Consider the following 24,177-nt stretch of genomic DNA (forward strand, 5'->3'; position numbering starts at 1 on the left):
ATATTTATTGTTTTGTTTTCTTCGTTTTTTTTTTGCTTTGAAAAAGTTTACTACTTTCGTTTCGAATACACGTAGAAACTGGAGAAATCATAGAAGGCTGGTTATGTATGTATTTCTGGGTAGCAAGAGTATCTTAAACATTTTGGTATTTCAATTGTATCTATGTTCGTTACAAGTTGCAGACATTCAATATGGAAAATGTGTGCTGCTCGATTACTGGAAGCTAAGCTTTTTATCTGTTTTTCAGGCGCAAGATGCTCAGATTACTGTGACAATATTCTCGATTAAATATCTTCTTCGGCGACCTGACGCGTTGCCAATGCTCAAACTGAAACGTCCAAATTTAAGATACTTTCATCAGGGTGTAGATAAATAAATGCAAAAACTACAAATGGTTTATAGTCATGTTGATAAATATGTATTGCAAGGTGCTATTGTTGATTTAAGGTTCATCGTGGCATAGGTTCTTAAATAAGCATTAAACTGTTTGACTTAGAGACTAAATTATCGAAAATAATGGTGTAAATATATATTTTTGTTTGTTTTTTTTGTGGTTTTGTTGGTTTTTAGAAATATACTTTAAATTGTAAGACATATGCTCAGGCGCCACTAAACAAGACAATACAGGCTCTTTAGTTCTGGAACAGCGTTCGCGTGAAGTCTATGTAGTCCAGGGCATCCTTGATGGGCTGGCCGGAGCGCGGTTCCGAGAAGGGTTTCATGCGCTGCACGCAGTAGTCCGCCATGTCCTTGGTGAGGTTCTGTAGCAGGAAAGCAAAGATGTAAGAATTGGTTTGGGTGCAAACTTTCAGTAAACTTACGCAGTAGAGCTCCTCCTTGGTGACGTAGGGGCGGTCGGCAGCGGTGATGGCGCGGAAGGCATTCTCGATCTCCTCGTAGGATTGGACGTTCTCCGTCTCCTTGGAGATCATGAACGCGATGTATTCCTGCAGGGAGACGTAGCCATCCCGGTTGGGGTCGACCACATCGAGAATTGCCTCGAACTCCGGGTCGGGCTGTCCCTCCTCCACCATGGGCAGGTCGTAGCCGAGGGCGCGCAGGCAGGACTTGAACTCCTGGTGGTTGAGCTTGCCGCTCTTGTCCTTGTCGAAGTGCTTGAACATCATCGAGAACTCCTTGAGCGAGTCCTCAGAGACGCCCGAGTGGTTGCGTGCCTGGATCTGTTGCTCCAGGTTGTGCTGCATGCGCATGGACAGCTGGTCAAGCTGATCCCACTGCTGGGCCAAGCCCACCGTAGAGTGTTCCGTGTAGCGGTTGTCCAGGATAAGGTGCTCCTCCAGCAGGGCTCCCAGCTCTTCGATCTTCTTGAGGTCAACGCGACGAGCGCGCACCTCGGTGGCCTTGACACGAAGCGCCTCCAGTTGCTGTTCCAGGGAACCGGAGCCTTCCATCATGGACGTTCTGTGAAATTCGCGACGTGGGGATTGGTTGAGAGTTGGCGGATAAAGAGCGTTCGTTAGTAGGGCACAATATCGAGTTAGGTGTCAAACAATCGGAACGTTACAATGATATAATGCATAAGAGAAGCAAATCTTGTTAGAGGTCTGTTACGGGCAGCGAATATTTTTCTGGAATTTTTTGATTCGGGCTTGCAACTAGTTTGTCTTCCCTTTGTTTTTGGTTTGTACATATTTACACGTGTCAGTGGGAATTTGGCGGGCCCGAGTGTTTTGATCTGTTTTGGGTCGGGTTTAGTGTAGTTAAGATTGGTTGTTCTTTGAGTTCAGCAACTAATAATGACGAAATTTGTCTAATTGCTAGAAGCGAGTTAAAATAAGAAAAGCGCCAAAGGAACGTTCAAATTGTAATTGAAAAATGCTACTAGATTGGTTAAACTCTTCGATTGAACGGAATAAATATGAAAATAATTTATGTTTTCAATTGCTACGTTTCTCTGTATGCTACAACAGTATTTTGATCTCGATTCGCATGCTAAAGAGTTTAGTTTCGTTAATTTTGAATAAGATTAGGTGAGACCAAAGGTGTAATGGAGAATCGAAACAGTACGTTGACGATATACACTCAGATTGGGATCGGGTGGGTCAGTGCTCTCGCTAATGCAACTAACTAAAACTAGGCCTTAGTCGTCGCTCAATCTTTTATCTTTTCAGTGTGGATATATACGAGTATTTACAAGCCCCCGGCTTAAGGGGCAAAGCAAGAGTTACGGAGCATATGGCCATTCCCAAAGGTTAGTGGAGGCGCAGCGAGATCGGGAGCTCAGCTCCAACGCGAGTTAAGGAACCAAAAAGATCACAACAGAAAATATGAGTTTAAACGCAGAATCAAGCCTGCTCGCTTAATTACCCTTGACGGTTATAACCCAGCATATAATATCTAGAAAATAGAATGGATCTTTCAGTTACGTAGTATTTCATGGGGGAAGAGTCGCGACCACGAGACTTGTTTTCGGATATGTGTGGGTTGGGATGGGTACATGGATTTGATCCGAAAAAACCAACACACGTCTGGATGGAGTAGCCCCTCCATTTGGGGAAAGCCCTAGCCCCCACTCACCTTGTCTCTGTTAGCCACTGGTGGAATAGATTGGCGTGCTTGGCAAACTCCTTGCGCAGCTTGTCGTTCTCCTCCTGGCGCTTGGCCTCCTTGGCAAGTTCCCCATCGCGTTCCTCTATGATCTTTTGCAGATTACGCCAGGTCTCCTCAAGAGCTTCCATGGTGAACCACGTGTAGGGGTTGGGTCCAACATTAAAGCTCTTGATCTTCTGGTCGAGTGCTGCCAATGCCTTGAAGTCAGCTTCGGCCGACGAAAGGGACGCCTGGAATTGGGCATGGGCGTCGCGCAGGGCGCGAATTTCTTCGATCGAATTGCAGCGAACAGGATCTGTGAGATCCTCCTCGGCATTTTCGAACCAAGAATTGAAGGCCGAAGCTTTCTTGGCAAATGTCAAGTAGAGTTCCTCGATCTGGCGGAACTGCTCCTGCATGGCCAACAGTCGCTGCTTGCGCGTGTCGGAGGCGTCGCGCAACTTCTGCCACCTGGCAATCACGTCTCCGTGACGCTTCAGAATTGCCGGCGACTGGGCGTGGCTGGCATTGATCAGTTGGTCCTTGAGTGCCGTGATGTTGTGGATGCCCTCCTGCTCGAAGGCATTGAGACCTTAAAGAAGAGGAATTGGTTTTACAAAGGGAACTAAGACACAATTTCAGCTGATCTTACCTGCATCGAATGTCTCCTGCTTGGTCAACAGCGTCTGCACGGTGGACAGGTCACGTCCGAACTCGTCGGAGCGCACATAGTTCTCCTTGTCGTCAATCCAGCTCTCGACCACATCGGCCTTCCACATGAACTGCAGATAGGCCGAGTTGTCCAGCAGGGCTCCCTTGCGGCGGGCAGCCAGGGCGGACAGGTTGTCCAGTTTGAGGCGCAGCTGCTGGCAGCGTTGCGCAATGGACTCACCGTGGTGGTTTTTGGCCTCCACCAACTCACTGCCCTGGTCGCAGATCAAAGAGCAGCGGTCCTTGTGGGCAGTGAAGTCCGTCTCGAAGGCGTCGTGCTTCTTCAGCAGGCCTTGAACAGCGGCCATTGAGTCGCCGTAGTCCTCCACAGAGAGCAGCTGCTGCTTCTCGGTGATCCAGGCCTCCTCCTCCTCCACCTGTGCGAGGAATTGCTGATAGGTCAACGACTCATCCAGCTTCTGACCACGCGTGGCAGCCAGGTTCTTTAGCTCGGCCCAGGCCTGGTTGAGAGCCTTCAGGCGCTGCTCAATTTCAGGCACACCCAGGTTGGACACGTCCATAAGCTTCTCGCCAGCCTCCTGCACAGCTTGAATAGCCGGTTCGTGAGAGGCCAATTCGGCTTCCAGACGCTTGTGCTTCTTCTTTAGGTTCTGGACGCCGGTCAAATCGCGACCGTAGTCGTCGGAGCCGACAAGCAGCTTCTTCTCCTTGATCCAGCTCTCCTCGTCGGCGATGTCGCGGAAGAATTGGTGCAGGGTCAGGGCCTCGTTAAGACGGGCTTGGCGATGGGCCGCCAGGTTGCAGATGCGCTCGTAGCGCTCATTGATGCTTTGACGCTTCTCCTGGATGCCGGCAGTGTCGAACTGGCCGCTCTCCACCAAGGAATCGGCCTGGTTGTTCATGTCCTTGATGCGGTCTTCGTGCGCCACGATATCCGCCTCGACCAACTGATGCTTCTTCATGAGGTTTTGGACAGAAGCCAAATCCTTACCAGAATCCTCAGTGGTCAAAAGACTCTCGACCTCGCCCAACCAGAAGTCCAAATCCTTGACAGCAGCGATATAGGTGCGCTGCTTGTTCGCCTCCTTCAGCTTCAGCGACTTCTCGGTAGTCTTGTGGGTCAGGTATTCCCACTGATCGGCGATCTGCGTCAGCCGCTTCTGCACCGCGTCCTCCGACCCGCTGCACTGCTTCTTATCGATCAGGTTTCCGCCCATGGCCAGCACACTCTGGATGCGGTCGGCGTTGGCCGCCAGCTCAGCCTCGAAGGCCTGGTGTTTCTGGTGCTTCGACTGGATGTTGGCCGGGTCCTTGTAGCTCTCCTCGGTGGCCAGCTGCAGCTTCTCTGCGATCCAGTTCTCAATCTCATCGGCATCGCGCGAGAACTGCTGCAGCGTCTGCTCGTCTCCCAGACGGGATCGCTTCTCGATCAGACCCTCCTTGAGGTGGCGCCAGCGCTCCAGCACTTGCTTGCGCTTCTCGTCCACCAAATTGGAGGCATAGTGGTTCTGGGCGATCAACTGATCCGCCACCGTCTGCAGAGCGGCAATCTTCTGCTCGTGGCCGTTAATGGCCTTGTCGAAGTCTTCGTGCTTCTTGATCAGTGCCTCCACGTTTCCGCCGGCATTGGCATCATCATCGGCATTGAGGAAGGCCTCGCGAGCAGACATCCAGGACTCGGCCAACTCACAGTCACGCATGTAGAGTTGCAGATCCAAGTTCTGCTCCAGCTGCAGGCGGCGCTCGGTCCATGCCTTCTCCAAGTCCTCGCGGGCCTTGGCCAGGTCCTCGATTTTCTCCTTGATTTCAGGCGAGGCATAGTGGTTGGCCTGCAGCAGCTCGTTTCCGAACTGCTCGAAGGCGCCGAAAGTTCCAGCGCGGGCATCGATCTCCGTGCGGTGTTCCTGGGGAAATTCATGGGGAAATCAGATTAGTTAGGGTCATGGACTTCGCTTTGGTAACGCCGTGTTAGAACAACATTGCAACGCTGGCAGGCTGGCCACTGTGGATCGATTGCTGCAGCGTCGAATTAGTCAAGAGTAATAAACGTAGAACGAAGTTAAACTGAACAAATCGGTGGATAAACTGGATGAAACGTGAACGGAGCTTGGATGTGTGATGATGATGATGAAAGGATTGCACAGAAAACTGTATAAGTTCATTAATTTATACATGTGTAAAGCTTTAATGATTAGTGAAATCAGATTTTAATTACTTTTATCGTAATACATATATATCACAAATTTTCAACTAAACCAACTGCTCAATGTATTTTATACATTTGATGATTTGGAAACACATTTCCTCGGGAGCAGTAAACTTAATCTGGACACTAGGAATTGAGTGATATGTGCCGATGAAAAGCCCAATGTGTGTAAGCAATATTAGATAAGATAACAAGAAACCGCTTGAGTTACTAAAAGAACATAACGTGTGTGTTTGTAAGGGAAAGCTGAAGCCGTAGATATGGTTTGGTATTTGTACATGAAGGGTATTCCCACTGATCGACATAAAGATAAAGAAGGAATTTCGAGTACCCTCTGATATATGAATTGGAATGTATGATACGAGTATGTTCTAATCAGAGGCGAGCAACACATAAACACAACGAAACACGGATCTGGGGAGATGGTGGTAAGCGAAGGATCTACCTCGTCGCCGGATGGAGATGCGATGCTGGAGGTCGAGGCGGCGGCCCCAGGAGCCGAGCTGCTGCCCAGGGTGAACCCAATCTCGGCACGGCGTGCCTGTGATGGGTATCGTATTTGTTTGATTGTTTGTTTATTGGGGAGTTGGAATGTAGAAACACAACCATGATGGGGATTTGGATGTTGTCATGAACCGTGAACCGTTGCAGTTGTCGATGTCGATTGTTTGTTGTTCGTTTATGACATGACACGAACCAAAAAATCAAAACCAAAAAGACAGGATATAGTCAAGAGATGTAAAAAAATAACCAAACAGTCTGCAGTTAAGAATGGCTTAGACTTATGAAGGAGATCCTAGTTAAATTTGTGTATGTATATTCCCCAACGAAATCCTTACCTGATGACGCTCGATTAGAGCCTCGGCTCCAGTGACATCGTTAGCCAGCTCGTCGGACGTGACCAGGCTCATCATCGAGTTGATCCAGGCCAGCAGATCGCGGTAGTCGCTGAGGAAGCGCTGCAGATCGTATGAGTCCAGCAGCTTCTCCTTGCGGGCGGTGGACTTGGTGATGATCTGGTCCCACATCTCGTTGATCTCCTTCTGCTTGGCGTAGGTCTGCTCGGCGGTATCAGGGTGCGACTGCATTAGCCTGTTGGCAGTTTCGTCCAGCTGGCGGATCTTGTCCCGCAAAGCGGCCAAATCGCGTTCCACGCCCTCGTGCTTGCGCTGCAGAGTCTGGACACTGCGCAGGTCCTTGCCCAGGTCGTCGTTGTTTAGGGCGTTTGCCTTCTCCGCGATCCAATCCTTGGTCTCATCAATGTCGCGATGGAAGCGTTGTACCTCATGGGCTGAGCCCAGTTGGCTAGCCTTCTCAGCAGTTAGCGTCTGCAGATTGTTCCACTTCTCGTTCAGGTCTTGCATCTGCGTTTGGATCTTCAGAGCGGCCTCGGTCTGACCCAAGGAAGTAAGCTGCACGGCAATCTCGTTCATGTTGGCCAGACGCACTTCGTTGGCCTTCAGGTCGTCATTGAAGTCGTCGAACTTCTTCTGGAGCACCTCAACCTCCTCCAGATCCTCTCCCACAACATCGGCGATCTGAGCGTGGTTCTCCTTGTCCCGGATCCACTGGGCCAAGTCGGCAGCCTCACGAACAAGAACGTACGCCTTCACAGTCTCGTTCAGCTTGTTCTGGCGCTCACGGGCGAGGGCCAGCAAGTTGTCGTACTGCGAGTTGATCTGGTTCTGGCGCTTGGCAATCGAATGGTTGTCCACCAGGTTTTGCTGCGAGGCGCTTAAGCCGGCCTCAATCTTTTTGATGTAGGCGGCTGGGACGAAGCCCTGGCGGTCGTTGACCTCCACCTTCCACCAGTCCTTGTTGTTCGAGTTCAGCAGGGTCAGCACATCGCCCTTCTTCATCGAGACCTCACGAGGGGATTTCTCCGTGTAATCGTATAGGGCAACCACGCACTCCTTGCCGGTGATGTCCACAACAGGTGTCTCCTGCTGGCGACAGTTCTTGGCCTGCTCCTGCAGCGCCTGAATGGTGTTGCCAAAGGCCTCGAGATCGGAGACAAGGGCCTCGTGCTTCTTGAGCAAAGCCTCCGAGGAATCCTCGTCCTTTCCGTAGTCGCTACCAGTTGCAATCGGTTCCTTTTCGCGCATCCACGACTCTGCTTCGTTGGCATCGGCAAAGTACTGGTGAGCCTGGAGAGAGTCATCCAGATCCTGCTTACGCTGACTGGACTTCTCCTTCAGCGTGTTCCATTGCTCCTGGAGTGCCTCCAAACGCTGACGGATGTCGTCGCTGGCGAAGGGCTGATCCTTCAGCATGTTCTCGCCCGAGCTGATCACATTCAGCAGCCTGGCCTCATGGTTGTTGATCTCGGCCAGCACAGCCTGGTGCTTCTTGATCAGGTTCTGCACACCAATCAAGTCACGACCGCGGTTCGTGGATGCGGCAATTGGTTCCTTTTCACGGATCCAGGCAGCCTCGTCCTCCAAGTCGCGGAAAAGCTGCTGCACCTGAAGGGAGTCCAGAAGGTGCTGCTTCCTCTCGCCCATGGGGGCAGCTAGAGCGGCATAGCGAGCGGACAGATTGCCCTCCTTGTTGCGAATGTTGTCCGCGTCAAAGTGACCTGATTCGATGAACTTGTTGGCAGCCACCTTGATGCTCTCAATGCGATCCTGGTGAGCCATCACGTCGGCCTCCAGCAGGGCGTGCTTCTTCTGCAAGTTCTGAACGGAGGTCAGGTCTTTGCCGTGATCCTCCGACAGCAACTGGCCCTCGATCTCGCTAAGCCATAGCTCAATGTCCTCGATGGTGCGGTTGAACTGCTGCTGTTGGCATGCCTCGTTGAGCTTGGTTCCCTTTTTGTCGGATGCCTGGACGAGGGTCTCCCACAGGACGACGATCTCCTGCATGCGGGTGTTGATCTGGTCGGCAGCATAGTGCTGCTTCTCGATCAGTTCGGTGCCCACGTTGGTGATGTCCTCGATGCGCGACTTGTTGGCATTCAGCTCGTGCTCGAAGTTCTGGTGCTTCTGCATCTTTCCGTTGAGATTGGTAGGATCCAAATAGCTGTCATCCGTGGCGAACTTCAGCTTCTCGCTAATCCAGCCCTTGGTCTCGTCGCAATCACGCTCGAACTGCTGGTAGCGGTTTGAATCCTCCAGCAACTGGCGACGCTTGGACGATTTTTCCTGGAGAGCAGCACGACGGGCTAGAAGCATCTGACGGCGCTGGGCCACATCATCGGCGGCATAATGCTGACCATCGATCAGTTTGGTGGCAAAGATGTCCAGAGCCTTGATCTTCTCCTCCTGGGCAGCCAGACTCTTCTCAAAGTCCTCGTGTTTCTTAATAAGCGCCTCCACTGAGTCCAGGGAGTCGCCCAGGTCCTCGTTGGCCAGGAAAGCCTCCTGCTTGGCCATCCATGTGTCAGCCTGCTCCGTATCGCGGTAGAACAGTTGCAGATCCATGCACTGCTCGTACAGAATGCGACGATCCTCCCACAGCGAAAGCAGCGAGCTCTTGTCGTTCTCCAGAGCGGCCAGCTTTTCCTGGATTTCGGCGGCGGCGTAATGCTCGCGCTCCAGCAGTTTCTGTCCGGATTCAGTGGTCAGCTTGAAGCTATCCTCGCGAGCATCGATCTCGCCCTTGTGCTCCTGGTGACGCTCCAGAAGAGCCTCTGCTCCAGCCACATCCTTTGCCAGCTCATCGGCCGAGATGATGGCCTTCATGCCATTGATCCAGGACACAAGGTCGCGGAAATCGGCAAGGAAACGGTGCAGGTAGTAGGACTCATCCAGCTTCTGCTTACGCTCGCGGGCCTTGGTGGTGAGACTCTGCCAGTAGTTGGCTATCTCAGCCTGTTTGTCACGGATCTGGTCACTGTGATCGGCGTGAATGGAGCACAGCCGCTGGGCCTCGGCTCCCAGTGTGGAAACCTTATCCTCCAAGGCGGCCAAATCGCGCTCCACTCCTTCGTGTTTGCGCTGCAGCGCTTGAACACTAGCCAAATCGCGGCCATAATCATCGGACGACAGGACCACATCCTTCTCGGCAATCCAGGCGACGGTTTCGTCGGCATCGCGGTTGAAGCGCTGGATTTCGTGGGCACCGAATAGCTTCTCTTGGCGCACAATGGCTAACTGCTTAAGGCGCTGCCAAGCCTCGTTCAGCTCCTCCTTGCGCTTGGTAATCGTGTCGCGCTCGGGATGACCGTCCTGTACCAACTTATCGGCCAACTGGTTGACCTCAGTCACGCGGTATTCTTGGGAAGCCATGTCCTTCTGGAACTCATCGAACTTGCGCTGCAGAACCTCCACATGTTCCAGGTCTTGACCGAACTCGTCGGCGGTGACAAAGGTCTCTTTGTCCTTAATCCAAAACATCACCTCTTCACACTGACGCAGGAACTGCACCAGGACGAGAGCCTGCTGCAGCTTAAGACCCTTCTCGGCCAGACGGCTGAGAAGTAGCTCCCACAGCTTGTGCAGCTCGTCGAGGCGAACCTGAATCGACTCGGAGGCAAAGTGTTGCTGATTGATCATCTCCTGGCCAGTGTTGTCCAGCGAGACAATGGCGTTGCTGTGCGCCGACACCTCCGCCTCGAAGGCCTGGTGCTTCTGGATTTTGGCCTGCAGGTTGGTGGGATCGCGGTAGCTCTCCTCGCTGGCTGCCTGCAGCTTCTCGTGGATCCACGACTCCAGCTCGTCGGCATCGCGCTTGAAGTACTGGAAGCGACGCGAATCCTCGAGCTTTTCACGCTTCTGGCGCGTCTCGATCTTGAAGTCATTGTAGCGGGACAGCACCTGCTCACGTCGCTCCTGGATGTCCTCGACTGTCTCGAGGATCTTCACCTCTTTGGGTGTAAAGTTCTCCATTTCGCTGGTTCGTTTACTTGTCTAATTGCTTGAGTGTTTCGTTCGTTTTGATATTGAAATGCTGTAAAGTTGTTATGCAATTAATTGGAATTCTTTTTCATTTGGTTTCTTTTCGGAGTTTACCTTAAGTTGCTCTGGGCGCTGGATATTTGTAATTTAATACTGCTGCTGGTGCTTCCCCTTCATCAAATGTTTGACCGTGCCCAACTGTAAAGAAAATGAAGAAAGAACAATTAGTTTAATTCGGTTTAATCAGCTCCAATACAAACGCAATCACTCAATTACTTAATTGCTGGGTCATTCGTTATGTGGGAAACACAAAATCACGAAACTGAATGGCTGGCTTGCGTACTACAACATTGTTTTCATATTTCATAATATTTTATCTCGCAGTGACATTGCTCCCAAGTATTTTTTGTCGTTTAACGAAATTTATTTAATTTTTATGAGTAGTATGCAAAATACCTCCTGTAAACTATTCAAACTACTTGACTGCATGGGCAACAATCGCAGAATTCTCATTTAGAATTTCCACTTGGTTGGCGACTGTTGCTCAGGTCGATGATCACATCGATTGACAACCCGTCCCCTTATGGTGGCCTCAACGTTCGCACACACTAACCAAACTAAAAGCGCGAATGTGACGCATTCTCCCGCTGATTAGGTTCCATCAGCTATCGCTATCTTATCGGCTACATAGTGTGGTCCCCATTTCCAAGCTATTTCCAGCAGACACATACAAAAAGGGAACAGTTTATTCGAAACATGAACGTTCAATGACATAACCAACAGTTTTAAACTTAAAAGTTATCCAGATCGCGTGATAAATCGGCCAGCATCTCCATGAAGAGATGCGACTTTGCCTCGTCTTCGGGACTATCACCAGAGGCGTCATGGGCATCAGAATCTTTTCCGGTGAGAGAGAGTTTCTGTAGAAGATCGGAGAGAATGCTCCACACTTCCGGCGACCAGTTCTTGGCAAACAGCGGCATGAAGAGTTCGTTAAGTTGATCCGCCCGTATAGCGCCAGACTGTAGCATCGATCTAAGGATCACCTCCAGCATCTGAAAGCTGTCCGCATTGTTGCCCATCTCCTGCACAAAACTAATGCTGATCAAGCCCTCAAAGATTCCGGGTGAAGCTTCACTGGCCATGAGCTGCGGTGACCGCCACACCGAACAGCTGGCCGAGATTACATCCTTGTCGAGGAAATTCGGTTTTCTGGTGATGAGCAACTGGAGCAGATGAACTAATCCAGACCCAATAAGGTGATAAAAAACAGTGGGCATTTGAGGAAACAGGACCGCCTTTTGGGATTTTCGAAGCAGCTCGGCCAGATCTTCACGACTGCTCACATAATCGGGCCGCAAGCTCAGGCAGTGTAGCCACTGCTGCAGCTGATAGAGCAGCTCTGACAGGCTGAATCCAACATCAGGACTGAGTTGGAGCTCACTGGAGCCGCCGCCACCTGCAGTCGCTGCATCTGCCTTGTTCCTATTGGAGTTACACACTTTGGTGGTTAGCTCCTGAAGATCACCATGATAAAATGTGGACTGAAGCACGCTGGACTGGAGCCACTGTTGCAGCTGAGATTGTGCTTGCATACGGATTAGATGAGCATACGTAGACCGCAAAACCGCATTGGTGGTGGCGGGCAGAAGGGCCTCCAGTGATTGCCCAATGCGCTTGTCCAGCATTTGATGCACATTCTCCTTCCAACGCTGGCACGCCTTCTCCCTAGCATCTTGAAAGATCTCATGCAGCTTTTGAAAAACCTCTTCGCGCTTCGTGGAGCTGATCTCGTTGACTTTGGCATCCGCCGATGCCTTCGACGGGATCAGAATCTCCTGCTGAGCGTCCTTGACAACACACTTAAAACTGCGTTCCGTGACGAACTCTATCAACCTCCTGGTGGATGCGTTTTGGGAATGGAGAAAGGCATCGGCCAATTTACGCTGCTGCTGCTCCGAGGGACTTAGTTCGCTGGCAACTATCGCCTCCTTAGAAATGGAACTGCTGTTCTGCTGCAACTGCTCCAACCGAGTGGTTATGTACCGGAATCGCCCACTTCTCGCTTGTCTGGAGGGCGTAATGCTGACCCGGAATTCCTGCAGGAAAGGACAAGCCACTGGCAGAAGTTCATCCAACACGGGGGCGTTCGATTTATCGTGACAACAGAGGCCCTTTAGGCAGGTATCCACAATTGACGAAATGCTTCCAACTCCGGCTTCCTGTGCCCGGTGACTGTAGTAGCCATTAACCAACTGCGGTTGTGCATCCAAAAGCCATCCAATGCAACTCCTGGCTATAAATACAGCTGCGGGTTGCAATTTTTCCATACGTATGGCGGCATACAGTCCGTACAGCAGCTCCAAAGTGGCCACTGCATCCGGAAGATGTAGACTGACCAAGTCGAGCATCGCCAGGTATTGAACTAGCCACGGAAGCGTGATCAGCAGCTTGCCCTGGTGCATGGAGCGTTCGAGTATCTCGCGGAGATTGAAGTCCGGATGAAAATGGCTACGAAGCTGCAACTGCTGTGGGCAAAGATATGGCGGCGTTGGGTTTCCATGTTGCGTGGACCCACTGAAAGGCATCACAGTTACGTAGCCCAAAAACTTGGCCAGGATTAGCATATTGGCCATGGCCTGGACGCGAACAATGTATGGTCCCTGCTGAGCGGACTGCTCTTCGGCACCCACATCCTCAGTCAGCTGGAGCAGGTCAAAGGTGGAGTCGTTGTGACGCATAAGTTGCGCGTACAGTTCCAGCTTTAGGTGCACCAGAAATGCCACCGATGAGCATCCGGCGATAAGGTCGCGAAAGAAGGCCTGCGAGCGGGGAAACTGACCTTCCACACTGGAACTGGAGGTCACCAGGCGCTGTGCCAGTTTGTTGTGCCTGAGGGGATCCAGCTTTAAGCCCAGTTCTTCGGGAGATTCGGTGGTCTCGGTGGCGGAGATCAGCAATTGGTTGACAAATAGTTTTGCCAGGTGCGTCATGTTCACTGGGTGCTCCGACACTTTAAAGATATCCCTAATACGGGGCCCCAGTTCGCTGGCAAAGTTGAAAACGCGATTCAGATGGCTCAGCTCCCACTGCTTAAGGGCTTTGTAAAAGAGATCCCTTTGGGACTTGAAGGCCCCGAACTCCTTCTGCGCAGGAAAGTTATCCCGCGAGTCCTTCTCCACGTGATAGTATACATTCTGCTGTGCGGACGAGGAAGTGTCCATAGTGAAGGATGCGGTCAACTCCTGCTTCTGCTGACAGTAAGTTTCCAGTTCTTGGACAACTCCTGGGGGCAGCAGACTCAATCTTTCGTTTTGTAGCAAGATCCCCAAAGTCCTTTTGTCAAGCTGCAGAAGTAAAGTTTTTTGGTTCTCCAGCAGTTTTACTGCAAAGTATACACAACTTTTGTACTGGGTGAGTCCCTGCAAAGCACTGGGTAGATCTGACTTGACAGGTGATTCCCCAAAATCTCGTACATTCAGCAGCTGGAGCACAAAACTAAGTTCACCTAGTACGTTGGGCACTAAATTGAGGTCTATCAACAAACTGTAAATAGCTGACAGGAGCTGCAATTGGTTTGTATTGGCCACATCCTCCAAGCTGAATGCTTCCTCCGGGAACACCTCATCTTCGGGCGTCCTCTCCTGTTGACTGACATTCACTGGCGCTTCGCTTTTGATCTCCTGCTTTTTGAGCAACAGGAACTTGCGGGCCTCCATTTCCAGGGCCGCTTCTTGGCTTCTATCAAAGATTTCGCTGCTCTGCGAGATTCGCCAAAGGTTATTGTCATTGCTAAAGGAACTAGTGTCTCCAAAAGAGGAGCTGGCCGAAACATTCTTGCTAATGGTCATGGGTAAGACCCGTCGTCGCGGCTTGGATTGCGGTGTGGCTCCTGCTCCAGTTCCTGAACCCACTGCTGAATTTTGATTTTGCTGCTGTTGCTGGGGTGTGGTCTTCTTCTTGGATCTCTGCTGGCTCTGAATAGGTGTGTTGACCAGAAAGTTACCCAAGCAGATGCTGTGCCCACCGCCTGTTCCTCCGCCACCGCTTCTGTTGGGCGTGCTGCAAAACTGGGCGCCACTTCCTGGCGTTGATCTTCTGCCCTGCGGCTGCTGACGAGACGGAGTCGTATTCGAATTGGATGTCACACTGCAGCTACTCCGGCTAAGGATTGAGGACTCATTGAGCTGGTGCTGGTCCTCCTCCTTGGCCGCATCAGCAACCGGTGGCTTGACCTGACGGATGGGTGTCAAGGGAAGCACGGGTGTTTCCGAGTTCCGCGTACTGTAGTACTGCTTTGTGCTCCGACGCAGTGCCCCTAAAAAGTAGGTGGCAAAGTCCTCCAGGCTGCAGTTGCTTTGCTGATTACCCTTCCCGCTCTTTCTGAAGTGGGCGACAAACTTCTGCTGCAGCTGGGGGCGTGGCACCTTCTCCAGTTGCGCAAGCAGCTGCAGCAGATGGCTCTCTTCCGGCTTCGTCATTTCTGTATCTGCCGCTTTGAGCTCTGTGGGCATGATCTGGTGATCTATTTTCTGCGCCTCAGCTCGAGCTATTTTCGACCTTTGGCCCTCCTCCAATCCCTCTCTCCCTTTTGTTTCCCTGCAACGGAAGAGGAGAGAAGGGAAATGTTGGCTCGGCTTTTGTGGGTTTTCGTTTTCTAATTTATTTTTAGACTTGTGTGGATGGGTTGAAGTTGCAGGATTTTTTTTTCTTGTATTTTTGTATAAACAGTACTTTTTCACACACTAAACTAAATCAAAGTAAACGACACGAAAGACATTACGAATTGTCAAATTTAGGAGGCGATGACATCACCACCTGTACTAAAAGTTATAAAAAGTGAAATATTGGTTAGGATAGAAAGGTTTTTGTTAAGCGGGGAAATCAGGATACGACGATTTCTAGGTGTAGTTTGGAAAAATGCACATGTATGCTTAATAAATTATACAGATATTTACCTAAACAATAAAAGAATGTATATAGTAGGTTCCCTCAAGTATCCAGAAGAATTTTATGTTTAATTTTTATTATTATATTATTTAATATCTAATGGTTTCCAATTATTCCAATGGATTTGGCAACTACATTCCTTAATAAATTCCAATATCATGAGGCAAAATAGTTAAGATTGGCCAATAATGATTAATAGAATAAAGCAGATGAAAGAATTCTAGTTAATAAAATAACATGAAATGCAATTAGCACTAACGATAAGGAAATCTGGGGAATGTTCGGATTTCTGCAGCACTTTACTTAATATTTCAGATCGCCCCTTTAGAAGGGGTCAGCACAGTGAGCAATGACATCATTTTGGGGAGAGGGTGGGTCAGCATGCAGAGAAACAAACAAACAACACACTTTGCCACAGGAAATTGAAATAAATCAGAGGGAGATGGCAACAGCCCAGGGCTTGGCAGCCATACAAAGTTGAAGAACACACACACGCACACACAGGCAGGCAATTTAACTGTTTATCGCGGTGGCAAACAAAAACAACAACAGAATCGGCAAGTGCGAGAGATACACCTCAATAAGAGAACAAATAGAAAGAGAGGGAGAGCGAAACATTAATTGAAGTGTCTATCAGAAAATAGCCGAGGATGACGTAATGCGTACGGTTTGGAATTATGAGCAATCAATGAAGAGGCTCCGAAAATCAACTGGTACAAAAGTGTGCTACGAACACGAAATCATCTTGCAAGCAAACAAAACTATCCTATGCAAACACAGGCCTTCAATAAAGTCAAGGACATTTCCCCCACCCAAAACAGGTTTTGGCAAATGTAAGGCAAGCAGTTTGCTTTTTTTTTACTCGTACTTAAAATCTCTCGCAAACACAAACAAGCAAAGAGAGAGAGTGTGTGCTCTCTCGCTTTCTCTCTTCTGAAGTTGCCGCACCACCACCACCGCCCGATGACGTACACACACAGCCATCTCTACTCCTGCGTAACTCGCACACACACATGCACAACTGGAGCACCAGATACTTTTTCTTAAATTGCAACTGGAGTCGAGAATTTTGGCAGAAATTTAAAATTTCGATAGCTAATCAAGCACTGGCATTTCACCTTATAGGTTTTTAGTTTTGCCGAAGACTTTTCTCTCACTTTTGCAACGTTAATTGGATTTTTGTGTCGCCTTCGAGGGTGTGGCGTTGACCCGAAAAATTTTCACTTTGCACGCACACCGAATTCCAATTGCATTTTGAACCCAACTAATAGTGAGCTACGGACGAAAACGATTGGAAAACTTACACTTTGATGGCAATCTAATTGTTCACAGTTAATTTGTTAATTTAACTATTGATTTGCAGTAGTTATTCGTAATTTTCACGGAGCGCCTCAACTTCACGGGACCGCAGTTTTTTTCAATATGTCGGCCGATTGCTGAAGAAGATTGTATCAATATCGCGATTTCTATCGATGTCTATCGATTTTAGACATGGTTCTAATTTTGTCCGCTTTGGCGCTTTACCAATCTTTTAATATCGTAATTCACTGGTGGTATTTTTCCGTTATAGCCCTGCGGTCACACTAATTTCCAGAGCAATCCAAAAAAAAAAGGAAGCAGCGGAAAACGAACAAAAACCTGCAGCATTTACATTTAAAAGAAGTCCGCATCAAAGAAACAGTAAAATGGTGGACTACAGCAAGTGGAAAAACATCGAGGTGAGCCCGCTGCTGCGAGCCAACCCAATTAGCCGTCTTAATCGGCATACTTCCTTTTAGATTTCGGACGATGAGGACGACACTCACCCGAACATAGACACGCCTTCCCTGTTCCGCTGGCGACACCAGGCACGCGTGGAGCGCATGGCGGAGATGGACCACGAGAAGGACGAGTTTAAGAAGAAGCGCCAGAGCTACCAGGCGCGCCTCATGGATGTCAAGGAGCGGATCTCAAAGAAGGACGGCAACGAGGAGGCTCTGAAGGTATGTCATCACACCGGATGCACTGCTCACTTGTTGCTGATTAGCCTGGGCTGGAATTCCCAATAGTCTCTTTAATATTTCTCTGCCCATCTAATCCAGATATACAATTTATTACTATTAGCAAGCTTAAGATGTATATACATAAGTACTATCAAATGCTATGCCATCATCCTTATTTTCCATGATGAAAGATTCAATATGTGATCTGCAATTTTTATCACCTACAGAAAGAGCTGGAAAAGATCGAGGCCGAGGGCAAGGAGCTTGACCGCATCGAGAACGACATGATTAAGAAGGAAAAGAAAACACCCTGGAATGTGGACACCATCAGCAAGCCCGGTTTTGAGAAGACCGTGATCAACAAGAAGGCAGGCCGCAAGCCGGATGAGAACCTGTCCGAGGAGGAGCGAGAGCAGCGCATGAAGCAGTTCGTCAAGGAGAACGAGAAACTTTGCAAGCAGTACGGCATGTTGCGCAAGTACGACGATTCTAAACGGTTTCTGCAGGAGCATCTCCACCTGGTGGGCGAGGAGACGGCCAACTATTTGGTCATCTGGTCCATCAACCTCGAAATGGAGGAGAAGCACGAGCTGATGGCCCATGTGGCGCACCAGTGCATTTGTATGCAGTACATTTTGGAGCTGGCCAAACAGCTGGACGTGGATCCTCGCGCCTGTGTAGCTTCCTTCTTCTCGAAGATCCAGCACTGTCAGCCCGAGTACAGGGCGCAGTTCGAAAGCGAAATCGAAGGTTTCAAGGGACGCATTCAGAAGCGTGCTCAGGAGAAGATTCAGGAGGCGATAGCCCAGGCCGAAGAGGAGGAACGCAAGGAGCGCCTTGGACCTGGTGGTCTGGACCCAGCCGATGTCTTTGAATCCCTGCCCGATGTACGTTTCAGCGGTTTGCTGTTTGGGGATTATTCGACTAACTTTTCTCGTATTTGGTCCGCAGGAACTGAAGGCCTGTTTCGAGTCCCGCGATGTAGAGCTGCTGCAGAAGACCATTGCCGCCATGCCCGTGGACGTGGCCAAGCTGCACATGAAGCGGTGTGTGGACTCTGGTCTCTGGGTGCCCAATGCCGCTGACTTGGAGGGCGACAAGAAGGAGGACGATGACTCAGATGACGCCGCCGGTGGCGAGGAGAAGACCGACGATGCCAAGTCGGAGAGCGCGGCCAAGGAGGAGCCCATCTACACTGGCGTCAGCACAGAGGACGTTGACTGATCGCCGACACGTTTCCATCTACACCATAGCTCTAATCTTAATGTATTGTCCACAAGCATATTTCATCCCTAACCAGATCCTGCGTCAGTTGAGTTGTTGTATATAATTTGAATAAAGTCACATAAATTCTCAGTAACACGTCAACCATTCTGTGAACACTTCTGCCATTTATTCGTTTTGAATCGGAGTACATACAATGAATCGCCCGGAGCTGGACTACTACGCGGTGCTGGACCAGCCCAGAGACTCTACCAAGGAGCAGATTACCCTGGCCTACCGCCGCCTGGCCATTCGCCTTTGCCCACATCGCGACAAGAAGGACGAGCAGGACTTTGTGCCGCTGGCCCAGGAGGGTCGTCTCACGCATCTCTCACCCATGGGCGAGCCCAGGCAGTGGGCCTACATCAACATGGCCTTCGATGTGCTGGGCAACGATCTCTACCGGGCCATATACGATCGCTATGGCGAGGCGGGTCTGTTCGAGGGCGTCATGCTGCCGAACGGATACTTTCCGCCCTATCAGTACGATGGTGACCACATGAAGGTCTACGAAAGGGTCTTCGGCAGCTACTCGCCGTATGCCAACGTAATCGATGCCATCGCCAATCCACCGAGCTTATACGCCACGCGGCAGCATGGCATTGGCGTGCGTTCCAAGGACGCCAGCACGGAGAGGATCATCGAGCTGTCTCTGGAGGAAGTGCGCACTGGTTGCGTCAAACTGATGAACGTGTGGCGCCAGGAGATCGTGGACGCCAAGGAGTCGCGTCTGGAGAAGCGCAAGCACACCTTAAAGCTGAACATTGCCCCAGGCACCACGGCCGGAACTCGCTTCTGCTTCAAGGAGGAGGGTGATCGCTATCCGGCCACCATTCCTGGGGACATCATTTTCATTGCCGCCGACAAGCCGCATCCGGACTTTGAGAGGAGGAACCAGCATGACTTGGTCTACAGGCATTCTATTGACCTCTGCCAGGCCTTCACCGGCTTCACGTTCTTTATTTGCACGCTGGACAGGCGTCAGTTAAAGGTGGTCATTACGGACGTAGTGCAGCCGGGATACACCAAAGTGGTTCCCCTCGAGGGACTGCCCAAGTGCCGCAATTTGAATGCAGTTACGGCCATCAAGGAGGCCAACAAGAAGGTGGAGCAGTATGGGGATCTCATTATAGAATTTGATTGTGGGTTTTCATTTTCTTTTGGGGGTTTCTTTTCTGATAGTTTTTCTTTTAAATTCTGTAGATATTTTTCCAAAGTACTTGACTCCAAATATGAAGCATATCACACGCCAATTTTTCCGCGAATTCCGCAAGCTCGAAGTCGAACTGGAGGAGGAGGAAGAACGTAACATGGTTTGATGGCAGATTTGGAGCACAGAAATTGTGCGTACAGCGAAAATAAATTTAAATTTTGTGTTTAAAAGGTTGAGAACAATACCCATATTACTTTTAGGTCTTTTCTTATTACAATCAGCATGATATTTTTGAATGTGATAATAAATATCCATTTGGTTACATTCACAGATGTAACGGTCGAATTTGAACTGATTTTTAAAAAGGTGGCAACTGTTCCAACTATTTCGATTCTCTATCGATGAACAATGCAACCGCTCGGCAACCCTGTCCATCAGCTGTTGGAGAAAAGAAAATGCATTTGGCATTCCATTCCAGAGATAATTAAAAATCAATTGCTGAAGCAGCAGAGCAAGTGCCCACAAAAAAGAGTGCAACGGAGCGGGGAAACACTTCGTGGCATCCACACGGCGCAGTAACTGATCCGGAGCTGTCCCACTTAGCGTTCAAATCGGATTACCCGTTTCGCAGTTTAGGACAAAGTGTGCCAACGCCACAACGCCCCCACCCAGAAGTCCATTGAAACGCCAGCGGAAGTGGGATAGAGACGGGGACCACGCTCCACTGACCACGCACCGCTCGCTGGCCACGCCCACTGCCACAAGATGCACCTCAGCGCGGACATTTCCAGCGCCCTTCAGCAGATCGAGGCTGTGAAGAAGGGCATCGATGAGTCCGACGACCCCAAGCTGCAGATGCAGACGGCCGAGAGCCTCAGCACCATTCTGGGCATCCTGCAGGATCCCGTTTTTCGCACCATCGTCCACGTGCAGGACTCGCTGTCCGAGCTGAACGCACAGCTGGCCCAACATCCGTCCATGTTGCCCAACGACTTCGACATCGATGTGGCGGGCAACCTTGTCCTCAGTCTGAATGGCGGCGAGGTGATGTACGACTTTGACGAACAGCGCTCCTCGTCGCACTCCCACTCTGCTCCGGGCAGTCCGGATAAGTCCGGAGGCGTCGGCGAGGAGCCGCGCCCGCAGAGCCAGAACTCAAAGGGAGCCGGAGTGGCGGATCTCTACGCCACGGATTACGCCCAGATCCAGGCCATAGAGCTGGTCAACGACGGCACGGGTCTCGGATTCGGCATCATTGGAGCTCGCAACTCGGGGGTGATTGTAAAGACCATACTGCCGGGGGGCGTGGCCGATAAAGATGGCCGCTTGCGCTCGGGCGACCACATCCTCCAGATTGGAGACGTCAATCTGCACGAAATGGTCTCCGAACAGGTGGCTGCCGTGCTAAGACAGTCTGGAACCCACGTTCGTCTGGTGGTCGCCCGTCCCGTCGAGCAGAGCGTACCTACGCCCCAGTACGCCCTGGAACCGGGCACTGCTGTGGTGCCCACGCGCGTCCTCGTCGATCCTGCCGAGCTGGAACGGTACCTCATATCGACCGGCTATCCGGAAATCTTTGGCGAGAGCTCCACAGCCTCCACACCGCAGACCACCACGGAAGACGATCGCTTTGTTTATCGCGGCGAGACCTCCATGCTGATTGATCCCAACATCGACCTAGAGGAATTGCTTGCCCTTCCTGAAACGGAGAAGCTTCAGGTAGAGCTGAAGAAAGATGCTAATGGCCTGGGCATCACCATTGCCGGCTATGTTTGTGAGAAAGAAGAGCTGTCTGGCATTTTCGTAAAGAGCGTCTCGCCCGGATCAGCGGCGGACCTGAGTGGTCGCATCCGGGTGAACGATCGCATCATTGAAGTTGACGGCCAGTCGCTACAAGGCTACTCCAACCACCAGGCCGTAGAGCTGCTAAAGAAGTCTGGTCAGGTGGTGAACCTGCGCTTGGAACGCTACCTGAGGGGCCCCAAATTCGAGCAACTGCAGCAGGCCATCGCTGCGAATGACAAGCTTCCATCCAGTGCTCCTGGAACGCCTTCAAGGGCTCCCATGCCCACGCCTGTGGCCACAACGTCCTCGGCCACAACTACACCATCACGTAGCATCACTCGGGAGTTGGAGGAGGAAGCCTTACCAGCGCCGGAAGCATTCATGACCGCTCCGCCGTCGGTTACCACAATGACCACCACCACATTGAGCTCATTTGGAGCGGGTAAGCAACTGGTAGCTGTAAGGGATTCCCTGGACGGCTCCACGAAGATCATACCCACGGAAGTGCTACCCTTGGCAGATAAAACAGAGGTGAGTATTAGTCAAAGGAGTAACACACCAGCAAACCTTACAGCTTAACATGTTTCAGGCCAAGAACAGCGGTGTTATCACCCGTCACAAATACTACACGGATCCGGAGCTGTCGGACGACGCCGAAACAGAAATTATTCGCAAGTGGCAGAAGATTGTGGGCTCCGATGTGGAGGTGATTGTGGCCCAGATCAAGAAGTTCGCGGTCGGCGGCTTGGGAATCTCCTTGGAGGGAACCGTGGACGTCGAAGGAGGGCGCGAGGTACGACCCCATCACTATATTCGTTCAATCTTGCCCGACGGACCCGTAGGCGTGAATGGAGTACTTCGCTCTGGCGATGAATTGCTGGAGGTAAACGGCGAGCGGTTGCTGGGCATGAACCACCTGGAGGTGGTGGCTATACTCAAGGAACTGCCGCTGGATGTGCGCATGGTTTGCGGTCGCAACAGAAACAGCTCGCTTCTCCCATTCTCTGATGACACCCTGAAAAAGTTGAGCAACAACTTTGAGAACCTCCTGCCTGCTACCGATCGCCTGGTGAAGGCCAAATCAGATGGTAGTCTGGCCACCGCGGGCTCCGTGGCCGATGGAGATTCAGTGGCTGCCGCCGCTGCGTCGTTTAGTAAGCTGAAGTCGCGCTCCCTGGAGCCACTGACCGGATTGGCTATGTGGTCGTCCCAACCGCAAATCATCGAATTGGTCAAGGGCGATCGTGGTTTGGGCTTTTCCATTCTGGATTATCAAGATCCGCTGGATCCCAACGATACGCTGATTGTAATCCGTTCTCTGGTACCAGGGGGCGTGGCTCAATTGGATGGACGCCTTATTCCAGGAGATCGATTGTTGTTTGTGAACTCCATTAACCTGGAGAACGCCTCGCTGGACCAGGCTGTGCAGGCTTTGAAGGGTGCTTCCAAGGGAGTAGTGCGTATTGGGGTGGCCAAACCACTGCCCATGACGGACAACTCCCTGAAGGCTTGCAGTAACGCGAGCACTACCAGCGAGGAGACCTTGGACGCGCAGCCATCGCCTCCAGCCTTGCCCACAGTTGCTCCGCCCGCCATGCCGCCCAGTGCCTCCATGGGAGCTGAACCGGACCTGATTCCCGATTGGCGGAACTAGGGAGTTACAACGAAGAATTCCACACATTCCAGGCAGCTGAATCTTTAAACCTGTTTCTGCATCCAATCAAACGCGGTCGCATCGGCATTTAACAGCTTTTTAGGGCTTAGTTAGTCGATATTTTCTACGAATATAGAACAGGCAGTAGAATCTGCCAATTTGAAAGGATGCCAGAAGTACAGGACCGATTGTTATTACCGAATCAAAATGTTATGCATATTATTAGCACCGAATTGCGTTTGTCCCCTAAAAACGAGCATTCCACAAATATGCAATATATTAAACCCCCTAGTATTAGCGAATGAATTTTAACATGGTATTTCCACAATGTATGTACTTAAACTAAATTAAATAATGTACCTTCCGTACGGTCAATGAGTATCACTTGGGGAACGGAATGGATGATTTGGCGGGGGTTATTGCACGCGGTTTAGCTGTCGTTCGATCCTCATGTAGTTGCGCCTGGACAGGATTCGATCGCGGGCATAACTGACCAGGTAGCTCAGCAATCCGATTACAAGGCACAAGACTTCGAATTTCAGGAAGTTCATCTGCTCGATGAGCGCCACCCGGTCGCAGCTCCTGGTTACGATCTCGCCACTCTGGCAGCGCAGCAACTCCTTGTAGTGCGTGTGGATGCAGACGCCTAGGCTCCGGCTGACTATGTCGAATTCGGAGCACGGGTGGCACTCCTGCACTATCGTGTACTTCTCATTCCGCCAGCAGGTGGAGTTGTCTTCGATGACATACTGCGGCTCTCGGCGACGGGGCCCTTCTGCCGCATATCGTGATTCCACGAAGAGGACGAGGATGGTGACCATCGTAAGGGCTCCTAGTCCAAGGAGCATGTGGTGTCGCTGGCAGTTCTCTAGCATTGTGGAGGCGGGCAGCTAACTCTCGTATCGGGTCAAGTGTTGGAAACAACCTGGAAGAACCTATGTATGCTAAGTGGGTGGATAATTCCAAGACAATATGAATGGTATTACTCGTATACCTTTTGTTTTGGTTTTTCTTGCTATGAAATCAGCTTTACTGTGTGACCAGGCGAAGGCGTTTATTTTTGTACAGCCGTCTTTGGAACTAGTTCATGTTTGGCGATTCAGATAATATAATATAAGAAGTAA

The 24,177-nt window shown here is 50.7% G+C and overlaps 6 protein-coding genes across 9 annotated transcripts; 3 read left to right on the forward strand and 3 right to left on the reverse strand.

The window, feature by feature from the left end:
* Positions 1 to 395: 395 nt before the first annotated feature.
* Positions 396 to 16,655, reverse strand: LOC6532447 (spectrin alpha chain). 3 transcript variants are annotated; one of them, XM_015193871.3, is made up of 9 exons: positions 16,521 to 16,655; positions 10,381 to 10,464; positions 6,268 to 10,318; positions 5,874 to 5,969; positions 3,203 to 5,126; positions 2,539 to 3,142; positions 2,329 to 2,358; positions 822 to 1,422; positions 396 to 761 (listed from the first exon to the last, which is right to left on the reverse strand). In XM_015193871.3, exons 3-9 carry the CDS (start codon positions 10,255 to 10,257, stop codon positions 633 to 635), a joined length of 7,374 nt encoding a protein of 2,457 aa, XP_015049357.1. In that variant the 5' UTR covers positions 10,258 to 10,318; positions 10,381 to 10,464; positions 16,521 to 16,655; the 3' UTR covers positions 396 to 632. The 3 variants fall into 3 exon arrangements, with proteins under 3 accessions (XP_015049357.1, XP_015049358.1, XP_015049355.1); XM_015193872.3 differs by lacking the exon at positions 5,874 to 5,969; XM_015193869.3 differs by lacking the exons at positions 2,329 to 2,358; positions 5,874 to 5,969.
* Positions 10,995 to 16,630, reverse strand: LOC6532448 (protein disks lost). Its single transcript, XM_015193873.2, has 2 exons — positions 16,521 to 16,630; positions 10,995 to 14,865 (listed from the first exon to the last, which is right to left on the reverse strand). Exon 2 carries the CDS (start codon positions 14,778 to 14,780, stop codon positions 11,058 to 11,060), a length of 3,723 nt encoding a protein of 1,240 aa, XP_015049359.1. The 5' UTR covers positions 14,781 to 14,865; positions 16,521 to 16,630; the 3' UTR covers positions 10,995 to 11,057.
* A 131-nt stretch (positions 16,656 to 16,786) lies between the features above and the next one.
* LOC6532449 (hsp90 co-chaperone Cdc37) lies at positions 16,787 to 18,566 on the forward strand. The gene is made up of 4 exons (XM_002093160.4): positions 16,787 to 16,934; positions 16,995 to 17,198; positions 17,426 to 18,085; positions 18,150 to 18,566. The coding sequence occupies exons 1-4, from the start codon at positions 16,902 to 16,904 to the stop codon at positions 18,420 to 18,422; spliced, it is 1,170 nt and encodes a 389-aa protein (XP_002093196.3). The 5' UTR covers positions 16,787 to 16,901; the 3' UTR covers positions 18,423 to 18,566.
* A 52-nt stretch (positions 18,567 to 18,618) lies between these two features.
* On the forward strand, positions 18,619 to 19,867 carry LOC6532450 (dnaJ homolog subfamily B member 13). Its single transcript, XM_002093161.4, has 2 exons — positions 18,619 to 19,603; positions 19,665 to 19,867. Exons 1-2 carry the CDS (start codon positions 18,619 to 18,621, stop codon positions 19,778 to 19,780), a joined length of 1,101 nt encoding a protein of 366 aa, XP_002093197.1. The 3' UTR covers positions 19,781 to 19,867.
* Positions 19,868 to 20,041: 174 nt separating this feature from the next.
* On the forward strand, positions 20,042 to 23,421 carry LOC6532451 (patj homolog). The gene is made up of 2 exons (XM_002093162.3): positions 20,042 to 21,930; positions 21,989 to 23,421. The coding sequence occupies exons 1-2, from the start codon at positions 20,380 to 20,382 to the stop codon at positions 23,051 to 23,053; spliced, it is 2,616 nt and encodes an 871-aa protein (XP_002093198.1). The 5' UTR covers positions 20,042 to 20,379; the 3' UTR covers positions 23,054 to 23,421.
* LOC6532452 (protein JTB) lies at positions 23,313 to 24,141 on the reverse strand. Of its 2 annotated transcripts, none has more exons than XM_015193875.2 (2): positions 24,048 to 24,141; positions 23,313 to 23,988 (listed from the first exon to the last, which is right to left on the reverse strand). In XM_015193875.2, exon 2 carries the CDS (start codon positions 23,926 to 23,928, stop codon positions 23,470 to 23,472), a length of 459 nt encoding a protein of 152 aa, XP_015049361.1. In that variant the 5' UTR covers positions 23,929 to 23,988; positions 24,048 to 24,141; the 3' UTR covers positions 23,313 to 23,469. The 2 variants fall into 2 exon arrangements, with proteins under 2 accessions (XP_015049361.1, XP_002093199.1); XM_002093163.4 differs by having other exon boundaries at positions 23,313 to 23,978; positions 24,048 to 24,120.
* Between the last annotated feature and the right edge of the window lie 36 nt (positions 24,142 to 24,177).

The sequence above is a fragment of the Drosophila yakuba genome, chromosome 3L, assembly GCF_016746365.2.
Source record: "Drosophila yakuba strain Tai18E2 chromosome 3L, Prin_Dyak_Tai18E2_2.1, whole genome shotgun sequence".
In the NCBI taxonomy this organism is placed as follows: Eukaryota; Metazoa; Arthropoda; class Insecta; order Diptera; family Drosophilidae; genus Drosophila; species Drosophila yakuba.

Excerpts from the sequence above, each read along its gene's own strand:
- LOC6532447 (XM_015193871.3), bottom strand. The coding sequence starts at position 10,257 with ATGGAGAACTTTACACCCAAAGAGGTGAAGATCCTCGAGACAGTCGAG. Across the intron at positions 5,970-6,267 it reads CTCTAATCGAGCGTCATCAG|GCACGCCGTGCCGAGATTGG; the intron begins GTAAGGATTTCG and ends TACCCATCACAG. Across the intron at positions 762-821 it reads CCAAGGAGGAGCTCTACTGC|AACCTCACCAAGGACATGGC; the intron begins GTAAGTTTACTG and ends TTCCTGCTACAG.
- LOC6532448 (XM_015193873.2), bottom strand. The coding sequence starts at position 14,780 with ATGCCCACAGAGCTCAAAGCGGCAGATACAGAAATGACGAAGCCGGAA.
- LOC6532449 (XM_002093160.4), top strand. The coding sequence starts at position 16,902 with ATGGTGGACTACAGCAAGTGGAAAAACATCGAG. Across the intron at positions 16,935-16,994 it reads GCAAGTGGAAAAACATCGAG|ATTTCGGACGATGAGGACGA; the intron begins GTGAGCCCGCTG and ends ACTTCCTTTTAG. Across the intron at positions 17,199-17,425 it reads GCAACGAGGAGGCTCTGAAG|AAAGAGCTGGAAAAGATCGA; the intron begins GTATGTCATCAC and ends TATCACCTACAG.
- LOC6532450 (XM_002093161.4), top strand. The coding sequence starts at position 18,619 with ATGAATCGCCCGGAGCTGGACTACTACGCGGTGCTGGACCAGCCCAGA. Across the intron at positions 19,604-19,664 it reads TCTCATTATAGAATTTGATT|ATATTTTTCCAAAGTACTTG; the intron begins GTGGGTTTTCAT and ends TAAATTCTGTAG.
- LOC6532451 (XM_002093162.3), top strand. The coding sequence starts at position 20,380 with ATGCACCTCAGCGCGGACATTTCCAGCGCCCTTCAGCAGATCGAGGCT. Across the intron at positions 21,931-21,988 it reads CCTTGGCAGATAAAACAGAG|GCCAAGAACAGCGGTGTTAT; the intron begins GTGAGTATTAGT and ends AACATGTTTCAG.
- LOC6532452 (XM_015193875.2), bottom strand. The coding sequence starts at position 23,928 with ATGCTAGAGAACTGCCAGCGACACCACATGCTCCTTGGACTAGGAGCC.